A 12,447-nucleotide genomic window follows, 5' to 3' on the forward strand; every position below is an offset into this window, starting at 1 on the left:
CAGGGAGGTACAGTCATCTCTTGGTATCTGCGGGTAATTGGTTCCACCCCCGCCCCTCCACATACCAAAATCTGAAGATGCTCGAGTACCTTACATAAAATGACGATAGTATTTGTATACAACCTAGGGAAATCCCCCATTTATTTTAAACCACCTTTAGACTACTTATAATACCTACCACCATGTAAATGCTGTGTAAATAGTTGCACTTTTTGGAATTTTTTTTCCCTAGTATTTTCAGTCCTCGGTTGGTTGAATCTGCCTGTGGATGCATAACCACAGATACGGAGGTCTCACTGCACTCCTGAACAAAGGACTTGAGGCCGGGAGTGAGGAGGGAGGAATTCCTTAGGTGGCATCTTCTCCCTGGATGCCCAGTTTAAATGGATCAGTTCTGTAGTCCCCAAGGAGAAGACATGTCTTGCCCAGATTCATGGCACGTTTCCCTACGTGTAGTTTTTCTGTGCATTTTCCTACCACCGACAGTCAGTAAAATCTTATTTAATGTTTCATCCTCACTTGATGGTGTCTTTAGTCCAATCTAAGGCCAGAGCCTTTGTGGCTGTTGTCTGGAGAGACCCCTCCCCATGGGGAGATTCCTATTTTGTAGTAACCTTCCTGGTTCTCAAGTTTTTTTCCTTAAAGAAGACACTTCTTTATACATTTCCTCTCCCCTGAAAACCTATGAAGTGTACATTATCATAATCTCCATTTTTACAGGTGAGAAACTGAGTCCTTGTAAGGCTAGGGAACATGCCCACAGCCACGAGGTAGCACGTGTCAGGGCCGATTATTAAACCCATACTCTGTCCACACGGATCACCTATAATAATTGCTATAATAAAGGTTCAGACCAGTAATTTGCTTAAATGTGTAATGCACTGAGTAATTCACAGAAAATTATATATAATGTATTTAGTTACCCTGACCATCATTTCCCCCTACCTCTCCACTTCAGAGAGATTGGATGAGTCTAGGGTGTATAAAATGTGATCTGTTTTACAACTTCACCCAATACAAATAACTAGGAAACACCAATGGCTTGTGGTAGCCTCAGAATAGAAGCTTTTACTTTGATTTCCTCTTTTAAAAACTGAGATATAATTTACATACCATAATATTCACTTTTTAAACCGTACAGTTCAGTGGTTTTTAGTATATTCACACGTTTGTACAAGCACCACCACTAACTAATTCGAGAACATTTTCATACTTTGATTCCTTTTTGAAGGCTGTTTTCTTACAGGTATGAGAGAACAACTGAGTACGGGCAAGTGAGAACTCCAAGAAAGATCTAGAGACCTCAAAACAAAACTGGAGCCAGCAAATGCAGTGCTGCTACTGTAGTCTTTAAAAGGGAGCTGCATTGCAAGTAATAAGAATATGATATCAAGGTACCACTGTGTCAATAGTCAGGCCACGGTGGGCACGTTTGTCTTCTGTCTAGTTCAAGGGCTGCTCTCTAAAAGTGGTAAGAGGTGAAGGGTCCAAGGAGCGTCATGAAGATAATTAAAGAGCAGGATAGTAAGATTCATGATGAAAACTTTAAAGAGCTTGCAGTAATTTCGTCTAGTTATTTAAGAAAACCTTCAAGGAAAAAAAAAAAGAAAAAAAGAAAACCTTCAAGGATATGAAACGATTTTTATACAGAAAATAGTGACCTTTTCTTTCTCCTTCTTTCACTAAGGAAAAGACAAAGAAAATGGGTTCATTCTATAGTATGGAGGATTAGGTTAACCTAGAAACTCATGAGACAGACCCTTGTTAAACACCAAATGACGGTGGCAGCAAAAAGTCCTCTGATGCTTTTAAAAAAATTATTTTTTAAGTTGCAAAGAATAGTATAAAGAATGCCTTCACTCAGATTCTACAACATTAATATTTTACACATTTGCTGTATCATTTTCTCTCCATGTATGTATATATATATGTATATATGTATATATTTTTTCAGAATCGTTTGAGAATAAGTTGTAGACAATGATTTCCCGTTATCACTAAACACTGGGTACTTCTTAAAGCAAAGGACATTCTCTGCTGAACTACAGTAATATTACAAAAATTAGGAAATTAACAGTGATACAATATTATTATTTAATGTTCAGACCTTATTCGATTTTTTCCTATTGTCCCAATAATGTCCTTTAAAGAAAAAAAAAAGTTTGTTTTTTAAAGGAAAAAAAAAGTTGGTTTTTAAAGGAAAAAATAAAAAGTTTCTGGCCCAGGATCCGTATTGCATTGAGTTCTCATGTCTGGTAAATTCCTTTAATCTGGAATAGTTCTTCAGAAAATAATTTCAAGGTCTTTCATGACTTTAAGAATTTTAAGAATACAGGCCAGTTATTTTGCTGCCTGTCCTTCAACTTGGGTCTCTGCTGCTTTTAACAAAGATTCGCTTCTATTCTGAGAGTTTTAGGTGTGGTCCTTTTTTTTTTTTTTAACATCTTTATTGGAGTATAATTGCTTTACAGTGGTGTGTTAGTTTCTGCTTTATAACAAAGTGAATCAGTTATACATATACATATGTTCCCATATCTCTTCCCTCTTGCGTCTCCCTCCCTCCCACCCTCCCTATCCCAACCCTCCAGGCGGTCACAAAGCACCGAGCTGATTTAGGTGTGGTCTTAAGTGAAGACCATCGGTAAAAGGAGGTGCGAGGTTCCTCTCTCGTACAGACTATTCCTGCTATATTAGAACTGTTTGTAGCTGGTGGGATGGACAATAAAACGTCTTGGTATTAGGAACTGACCTTTTTGTATTACACAGTTTTCTCAGCATCCCTGCATTCTACAAGAGTTTAATTTCTTTAACAGAAGTAGTTTCGTCTGTTAGCAAAACAGACAATAATAATAATTGTATAATTAGCACCTACTCTTTTAAAAAACATTTGAGACTTAAATTACCTGTAGACTCCCATTTCCATAATCTCACCGTTGCAGTGATGAACTATGCCCTAGCTCAGGAGACAAAGAGCTGCAAAAATGGGTGGGTGTTACTCATTAAAATCATTCAACAAATATTTGAGTACCTGGTGTATGTCAAGCTCTGTTCCAAGCCCTCGGAATACATTCGAGAACAAAATAAAACAAAAACCCCTGTCCTTGTAATCTAGTTGGACCAATTAAAATTTAAATTTAAAAAATCGCACACCAGGAATCCGACTTCTTAAAGAGGAAGAAGACAAGTCTCTGAGAAAAGGGACAGCCCTGCGGTTCGATTCTAACGTGGATGACGCCGCTGAACCCCTGGCTGGTAATCAAGTTCTCAGTTTATCCAGACGCGCTACTCAAATGATTAATCCGAACACCAAAGACCTGAAAGGACCGGCGGGGCAGGACTTCCTGAGCTGTTCTAACCAATTCTTCAGCAACAGTCTCCCGCCCCGCGGGGACCACGCACCTGGTCTCGCGCCCCTGCGCGGCGGTACCTCCGGCGCCCGGCAGAGCCGAGCACCTGGGAATCAGTCGCGCACCGAGAAAGCCCCGCGGGGAGATGGCTCTGGAGAAACGGTTCCTCCGGCGGCCTCGCCCACTGCAATGCAATCTGGGTGGTTTTTCCAGGTCCCTCCCTGCCTCGTTCCGCGCCCAGCCTCTGCCCCCGCGGCGCCTGCGGGCCCGGGAGGGTGGCTGGGAGACACGAGGACTAGGCGGGGCTGCAGCTGCGAGCTAGCTGAGGGGCGGCGGGGGGCTCTTTCCGGCCCCCGCACCCTGAAGTCCAGGAGCCGAAAGCACGCGACGCTGGAACTCCAGCTGCGGACGAGGAAGGGTGGTACCCAGCACCCTCGTGGGCCCTTGCAAAGCTTCCTGGCCCTGGTAGAGCCCGGCCTTCTCCCGCTCTCTGGGGACGCGAGCTGCGCTACCTGTGCCGCGACCGTCGTCGCCAGCACCCTCTCCAGCCAGGAAGCGCGGCGCCGTCGGCCTCAGACTCCTAAAACCCTTCCGCCACCTCCCCACGCAGTCCGCGCTTCCTCCGCGTCAGGAAAGCCGCATCTCCAGCTTCCCCTGACATGCGTCCTGAAAGGTTCTCAGATTTGCACCTGGAGTGGGTTACTGGCGTGATAGGTGTCTGGTTGCCCGTTTTCACCTCAGGAATAAAGGGCTGGACACCTGGAGCCGAATTAGTAATACTTCAGACGGAATTGTGTTCCCAAGAAGAGATCACTTTCAAATATAAAAGCCGAAGAAACTTCATCTCTAGCGCTTTTCTCTCGAAAATGTCAACAGGACCCACCACACTGCCGTCCGACTTGGTGGCAGGGCGATGGGGGCGGTGGGTGGGTGGCGGAGGTGGGCGCTCAGGCCCCTGGGCAGATCTAACTGCGCTAGGTAGGGAGACCGCTCAGGAACTTGGCCAAATCGACACAGAAGTACAAAGAAGAAGGTATGAGGTAGAGGGCGGGAGATCAGAGCGGGGACCTGTGGAAAAATCTGGCTTTGGCCTGATTTAGGAAAACATTAGGTACTGTAGATACATTTCACTTAGGGCCCAGGGCAAATCAAAGGAAGTGGGCCCCTGCCCCGGAGGAGGCTCCAGTCTCGAGCTAGAAGCCAGGACCAAACAAGGAGTAGCAATTAAGGGAGTAGCTGAGAGAAAAGGGCGTGGGTTCCATTGTGCCTGAACTTCCTCACGGGCGACCCCCTGCTGCTTTGCGCGTCGCAGCTGAGTCCTTGGACGTCCCTTGGTGGCTGGGCGTCCAGTCCCGCGAGTTCCGCTCAGCCGCGCGCGGGGGATTTCACTTCCCAAGGTGGACAGTACCTCGGGGTTTGGAGGAGCGGGCGCCCGGAGAGGGGGAGGGCCCCAAGGGTTTCGCCTGCTGTTTGCACTTCAAGGTGTGTTGGGCTCGGGAGAGGCTTTTCCGGTGCTTGGCAAATGCTCCCGCCACCTCCCGGCTGCCGTTGGCCGGTCCCTCCCTCCGTGGTTCGCCCTCTCGGGGCGCCGCGCCCTGGGTAGCTCCGCACCCGAGCCACACCTCTGGCCTCCTTTCGCCTCTCCGCGCCAGGCCTTTTCTCTTGACCCTTTAGGACCTCCGGCTTCGCTCCCCACAGCCGGCATTTCCCCAAGACCCCCACAGTTCGGCTACTTCCAAATGGGTAACCCGTCCCTGCGCGCCCTTTACCCCTCACCCTTTTCCCGTGCGGCCTCAGCTACCCTCTGGGTGGCAACCGCCTGTTCCCCGCCCCTCGCGTCTCCCCCTCCTCCCTTCTTGCCCTCCCCTCTCCAATCATCCAGCCATTGTCTCCCGCCCCCTCCTCCCCTTTCCCCCGGGCGGCCTCCTCCCCCACCGCTGCCACGTCGTGGTTTGAAGGAGCCAATGGGCAGGCGCCGCCAGGTGTCTCCTACCTGCACCACGTGGGGGAGGGGGAAGGGGCGGGCAGGTAGAGCCACATCCCAAAACAGAAAAGCTTTCAGCCATTGCGCGCGCCTCCCGCGGGTGCAGCCCTGCTCCAGGCTTTTTGCATAGACGCACGGGCAATTGAATACAAAAAGGGCAGGCCTCCTCCGCCCTCCTTCTCACCCCCCTTCCTGCCCTGGGTGTGGAGCTCGGGCCAGGTGTGGGCTTGGGTGGTTGGTTACCGCCTTTTGCACCAGCGGCGGCGAGGGGGGGGGTGGTCGCTCTTTCTTTTTCTCTTAGAAGAGGTTTTAGCACAGGTTTCCTCGTTTTCACTTCCACCTCACCTCACCGCCTCCCGACCCCCCTTCTCCCCCTCCCCACCTATCGTCATGACGGCGTCTCCGGATTACTTGGTGGTGCTTTTTGGAATCACTGCTGGGGCCACCGGGGCCAAGCTGGGCTCGGATGAGAAGGAGCTGATCCTGCTGTTATGGAAAGTCGTGGATCTGGCCAACAAGAAGGTATTTATCCACGTTTCTGTCCAAATGATAGGAGTGGGGCAAGAGCTTGTAAAAGTTTGGGGAGTCGGTAAACAAGTGCTCTTGTTTGCCCACTTGGGAGGCTGGACCCGGGGCCTAGAGAATCCAGAATAAAACCAAACCTCTTGGCCAACCGCCTTGGAACCGTTTCAGTCCTCCAAAATCTGGCCCAGGTGGGGAGGCCGGGGGCCGCCAAGCCATGCTCTCTACCGGACGGGGGACGCCCCGGGAAGGCGGGGTGGGATCCCTGGGGGCCCAGGTGCTCACTTCCAGGGCCTTTCGGACCTGATCCGGGTGGGGGTGGGGCTGGGGGCTGGGCTGCGACGACCTCTCGGCCACTGGAGCCGCTGGCGACAAGTGAGCTTTGATTCTGAGGCCAGACCCGTCGAGAGGTGTGGGCCGCCCCAGAAGGGGAGCAAGGAAGGAGAGCGAAGGTAGAGGTTCCCAAACTGAGGAAGGGAAAACTGAACCCTAATTTTCTCCCCCGGAGGTGGGACAGTTGCACGAAGTACTAGTTAGACCGGATCAGTTGGAGCTGACGGAGGATTGTAAAGAAGAAACTAAGATCGACGCCGAGAGCCTGTCCTCGGCGCCGCAGCTGGACCAAGCCCTCCGACAGGTGACAGCCCTGGGCCGCGCCGCCCACCCCATCTTAGCCACCCGGGCGTCCCTCCAAGCCAGCCCAACTCTATCAGGTCCCACGCCCTCGCCGGGCGGTCCACGCGTGTCCCCGGAGCGAGGGGACAAGACCCGGGCTTGCAGCCCCTGGTGGACCTTCTGCGAGGAGGTCGCTGCTCCTTTCGCCTCCCAGCCCCCAGGGTCTTTGGGCCAAAACTTGCTAGCTTTCGAATTGCTTCCTGAATTATTCCTGGGGCCAGAGAATCTGCCGAGTTTTACCAGTCGAGTGATGAGCGGAGTTTGAATCCTAGCGCTCCAGCTCCAGACCCCAGACCCCAGACACGCCAGCCCTCTGCCGGGTTTGGGTCTACAGCTCAGCCCTGGGACAGGCGGCGCTGTGGTGTAGACGAGCTGTGGCGTGCTGGAGGCGGCCCCAGCTGGGTGGGAACCTGAAGGTGCCTGCTTGGGTTTAGGCTCCTGAACTCCCAAAGGCCCGGTTCCGGTTCCGCTTACTTCTTTAGTGGCCTTGGTCCTAGCGCCGGGAGGGTTTGCAGACCCGGACATGTGAGGCTGCTCCTTGGGTCACCGTGAAAGTAGTGGAATCCCCTTACTGGGATTGAGGTGACCTAAAAACCGGCTGCTCCAGGGTGCCGACGGGTACTGGATTGCGGATAGGGCGGGGCGCTAAACACCTGTGCACAGGTGAGTGTCCGGCGCTCTCACGACTTCTGCCCTAGCACAGGAGTTGCGAATTATAGGGGAACGTGATCATTTCTGTGGTGTGTTACAGGAAACGTATTACTAGATTTTCCAGAGGTCTATATACACATTACCCACATTCGTATCAGAAACTGACATCTTTCTTAAGTCTAGAACATCCTAACATAAAAAAAAGTAGCACCAGAGAATGATGTAATCAGAAGGCAACTTGCTGATGAAATGAGACCTCTGACTTAAAAGTCTCGAATGGATTTATCACAAAAATAGAAAGCGGTGGGTGTTGAACGGGAGGAAGAATGCATTTACTAAATTCTCCTGTACGTGAACTGAGGATTGACTGGAAAGCTACCTATATAAAGGAAGCTACACAGTTTGTAGGAACGGAGTCTTTCTAATGTTGCCCCCCAGCAGCGGTGTTCTTCACAGCAGTTAGCGCGGTTTTCTCAGGTTATAACCAAGTGGGGCCACTTTTCAGAGTTTGTAAATCCTGCATCCATTGCATCCCTGGGTGTGTTTTGTTCTTTTCAGTTTAACCAGTCAGTGAGCAATGAGCTGAATATTGGGGTAGGAACCTCCTTCTGTCTCTGTACTGATGGGCAGCTACATGTCAGGCAAATCCTGCATCCTGAGGCTTCCAAGAAGGTAAGAGTGCTGGCTTCTCGAAAAACCGATTGGACCTTACGGGTGACTGGAGGCTTAAAAAATGGTTTATCCAAGTTTCTCCACTTTAAAAATATGCATATGAGGAGTTAGTATTTTATGGGTACAGAATTTCAGTTTGAGAAGATGACAAAGGGATGGTGGGGATTGTTGCACAACAGTGTGGATGTACTTAATGCCACTGAATTGTACACTTACAAATGGTTAAAATGGTAAATATTGTGTTATGTATATTTTACCACAATAAAAAGGTCACAACGCTTTCATAGAGATGTTTGAGATTACAGTAATTTTATAGATACCCTTTGGTGACTTAATAAACGTTTCCTTTTTGTTTATGTCAAGTTTTTGAGATGCTTGACATTCTCTCTTTTCCAAAGCATATTAGCTGAATTTTTGACATTTAAAATAACTGCAAGTAGGTAGAACTGCATTTTAATATATTGTAATATTCCCGTCTGTGTGCCTTATCCTAGAAAGGAGAGAGCAAAGAAAAATCCAATTAAAACTTTTAAATTGCAATTCTAATAATTTCATTAAAAAGTTTTGTACTCTGACTTCACCATATAACTAGTGAGATGTTAATTATAGCATGCTGGACTTTGTGTGACTTAAAGTAAATGTTCCAAACTGATTGAATTTTGTATCAAAACAATAGGGTCACCCCCATCTTTTACCTTTACTTATCTTTCTGGTATGGAAAAGAGTATGAAACGAGAAAAATACTATCTTACTGTAGATGTAATTTCTCTCTCTGGGAAGAATACTGAGGGGCTGAGAAAAAATGGTGAGCGCAGACAGCAGACCCAGTGTAATCAATCATTGCTAAGATAGTTGATCTTATCAACTTAATTAATTAGAGCTGTAACTTTTTATTGTGGTAGGCAGATACTGAACTTGAAAAGATGGAAGTAAAATATTTTTAAGGAAACTTTGTGAAGTAAGTCTTGCAGTGAAAAGTTTAGACTGGCGTTTGATGTCATAAGTGAGCAGTCAGTGCACATTTTCTTTCTTTTTACTCCTGTAGGGGAGAGGGAAGAAATGCGCTAAATGTATAATGACAATTTTAAAAGTCTGAAGGAGAAACTCAAGTTCCTTTATCTGGAGGCTTGAAGAAAACACTCCTTTTTACATTAACCTTAGTAATTATTTGATTAAAAGGGGGGAGTATATTTTATTAATTAAATGCTAGACAAATTGCTATACCCTTAATCCAGAAATAGATATATATGAGAATTTTTTTTCCCCTCAAAATCATATAAGGGATAAAACTTAATCCTTCCCTATTGGGCTGGAGGAAAACAGCTGTTTTTGTTATTTTAGGTACACTGCTTTGGATGTGGGAAAACCCCCAGAGAAAAACTGAGACATTTTCCTGAGCCACTTCTATTAGGATTTTGATAAAGAAAACTAAAACAATTAATTTAGTATCATTATGAAAATAATTCTATTCATTACAGAAAAATAAGGAAATGGTAAAACATAAAAGAAAATAATCCTTCCAGTCAGAAAACATTAAAGTGGTTTTTTGAATGTGAACATAGTTGAATGTATTCTTTCAGAGTTGTAGAAAAGCCTTACTTTTACAAGGAGCATTCATACTACGCAAACATTTTAGCCTACTTTAAATTTAATATAACATTTGTATCCTTCGTAAGCAGTAAATAAAATATTCAGTATTTTAAACGGATATACCTATTGAAACCAAACATTGTTGGACATTTGAGTTATTGTCATTATAAACAGCTTTTACATAAGCATTTTTGTAGGTAATCTTGAAGATTCACAGTTCTTTTGGTGACTGTTTTGGAAAATGTCACCATGATGTAGTGATACCTATTTCAAATATAGCGTGAGCAGGTCACATCTAATAGAATCCAATAAAGGAAAGTTATATAGAGACATTATTACTTAAATGTTATGGGTCACAAACATTAAAAAGTATTTATTTCCTTGACTTTATAATGTACAAATTCCCCATAAGTGAATACAAATTATCTTGAAATTTAAAAAAAAAATCTAAATTCAGTGTAACAAAATTAAATTTTGAAAATTATTCAATGAGGATTTTTTTTTTCAGGAAAAAAAAGTGACACAATAGTATAATATTTGCTCTGACAGTTGAGCTTTGTTTAATTACCACAAGAGTGATGCTAATAGCTAAGAACGACTGGTAGCAACTTCTCCTTTGCCGTTGAGATTTGTGATATATATATATTTTTAAGTGTAATTTGAGTTCTCAGGTTTAGCCAAAATAATAATGGTCAGGAAAACTAATGTGGGACTATAATTTGGCACAAAAATAATCCTCTTCAGGTAATCAGGAATTTACTGTCTTAATCTAATTTTAATACACAGAATATGTATTATTAGAACCCAGTATTTTAAACTACTAGGTTTTAATAGAAAACTAAATTTTGATAAACACATAGAATCCTATGTCTAGATATGTATTGTAAACATACGCATCTGTATGAAAACTGAGAGGGCTAAATACAGGGTGAAAATACAGATGGTCTAAAATAATTATGGCTAGACAAAGTACATAATGTTATCAAACAGAAAATATAATAGCCCAAATGTTTTATAGCTTCAGAACTGTTTTGAATGGAATACATAATGGAGCACAAACGTATAATCTATTGCCTTAAAATAAGATGAATTTTTCTTCCATGAGACTTTTATGTAGGATGTAATACTGTAACAGAAAACGAAGGCACTCTAATGTTTAACTTAAAAATATTTTTTTAAATTGTGGTAAAATATACTTACATTCAATTCTTAGGTTCCCAATCATTAGGGAATCACTGAACTAAATTTATCTAGTTAACAGTGTCTACCTTGTCCCTCCTCAGAATGTATTATTGCCTGAATGCTTCTATTCCTTTTTTGATCTTCGGAAAGAGTTTAAGAAGTGTTGCCCTGGTTCACCTGATATTGATAAACTGGATGTTGCAGCAATGACAGAGTGTATCCTTTAAGTGATGACCCAGGAATCATTTGAAAAGACAGCTCCAGAAAACAATGGCAATTCAAGAAACTTTAAAACATTTTTAACTTTGACAGTGCATGAAAATTGACTTGTCCAAAATTTGTCTACTGTGCTAGGAAAAATGGTGCAATTACTGGCGTCTTTCAAAGTAGTTATAATTTACTGAATTTGAATAGTGATTTAGATGGATTTAGAGATGGATTTTTGTTAGGTGAACACATCTAAAATAGAATTCAATTTTGGATTATGGGAGTGGTTTTGTTTTGTTTTTTCAGTTGATGAATTGATAAATGATAAAATTGATAAAAGAATGTGGTGAAGACCACATTCTTTGCCAATTCTAAGGCCACTTGTTCTTGATTATCTTGGTTTTAGGGTTTATTTCATCTTCTTTTGAATGGATAAAATTTTTTTAAAGTTTGGATGTATACTCTTGACAAACAGCTGTTCATTGGCACCCCTTTTAACCTTCTCTGGGTTTGTCAAATACATGTAGATTGTGGTAATTATTACAAGCCATCTTTTGAGATGATAAAATGAAGCTGAGATTTTACCCCAAATTCTTTCATAACCAAGAAAATATATCTGATGCATTATGTATTGTAAAAGTAAATTTTATAATCACAAATCTTGTCATGAATGACCCATCATCTTTCATCCAGTAAGTCTTTAAAGTGCTAACTAATAAGAGTCATGTGCTAACATATCAGATGTAACACTGAGTAATAGAAGTGTTGGGGACTCGCCCAAAGCCACTATGAGAATCATCATGAAGTCAGATTCAAGTTATTTTCATGAACGTGGGGGTATAGATGTTTATTCGAAAAATTTCTCGTCCATTTTCAGGTGCTAAAGCTTGATTTTTGTTTTATTTCAAAATTTCTTGATGTGAAAGGTGGTTTGGATATTTTTCCTAACCATTTGTAAACAGATCAAACCCATTTTATTTGCCTTCTTGGAAGTAGGTAGCTAGAATTTTGGTGTAGCTGATTTAGCTACTAGTTAATTACTGGTTTAGCTCCCAGCAGTGCCGGGAGAAGGGTAGAATAAGAGCATTTGAGTGAATTCTTACAAGTTTCATTAGAAGGTTGGGACAGTAGAAAAACTTGCTATGTGTTTTGTTGGTTTAAATGCTGTATGAATTAGCTCAGGCTGCCATAACAAATACCATAGACTGGGTGGTTTATTAGCAACAGATATTTGTTTTCTCACAGTTCTGGAGTATGGGAAGTCCAAGATCAGGGTGGCAGCAGGTTGACTTCTGGTGAGGGCTCTTTCTGGCTTTCAGATAGCTGCCTCTTCCCTGTGTCTCAAATGGCGGGTAGGGGGAGTGGCATGGCCAGGAGTGTTGGGAGAGGTATCTTTCTTTTCCTCTCTTTATAAGACCACAGGCCTAACAGATTAGGGCTCCTTCCTTATGGCCTCATTTAACTTTAATGGCCTCCTAAATACTCTATCCCCAGATACAGTCACATTGGGGGTTGGGGCTTAAACACATGAATTTTGGGGAGGGACACAATCCCATCTATAGCAAATGCTAAACCATTTAATGTGCTGGTACAAAATAGAGAATGAAAAATTCTGGC

General features: G+C 44.0%; 1 protein-coding gene across 5 annotated transcripts in view; it reads left to right on the top strand.

Moving 5' to 3' along the window:
- Window positions 1-5,721: 5,721 nt before the first annotated feature.
- Window positions 5,722-12,447, top strand: part of ESRP1 (epithelial splicing regulatory protein 1) — a gene marked incomplete at both ends in the record, with an annotated part of 55,654 nt that continues 48,928 nt past the window's right edge. For all 5 annotated transcript variants that reach the window (XM_082858963.1, XM_082858959.1, XM_082858960.1 and 2 more), the window contains 4 exons: window positions 5,722-5,853; window positions 6,362-6,490; window positions 7,738-7,851; window positions 10,725-10,839. In XM_082858963.1, coding sequence (XP_082715089.1) covers window positions 5,722-5,853; window positions 6,362-6,490; window positions 7,738-7,851; window positions 10,725-10,839 — 490 coding nt within the window. The remainder of the gene's footprint in view (window positions 5,854-6,361; window positions 6,491-7,737; window positions 7,852-10,724; window positions 10,840-12,447) is intronic.

The sequence above is a fragment of the Leucopleurus acutus genome, assembly GCF_964270905.1.
Source record: "Leucopleurus acutus genome assembly, chromosome: 17".
NCBI classification, from domain to species: domain Eukaryota; kingdom Metazoa; phylum Chordata; class Mammalia; order Artiodactyla; family Delphinidae; genus Leucopleurus; species Leucopleurus acutus.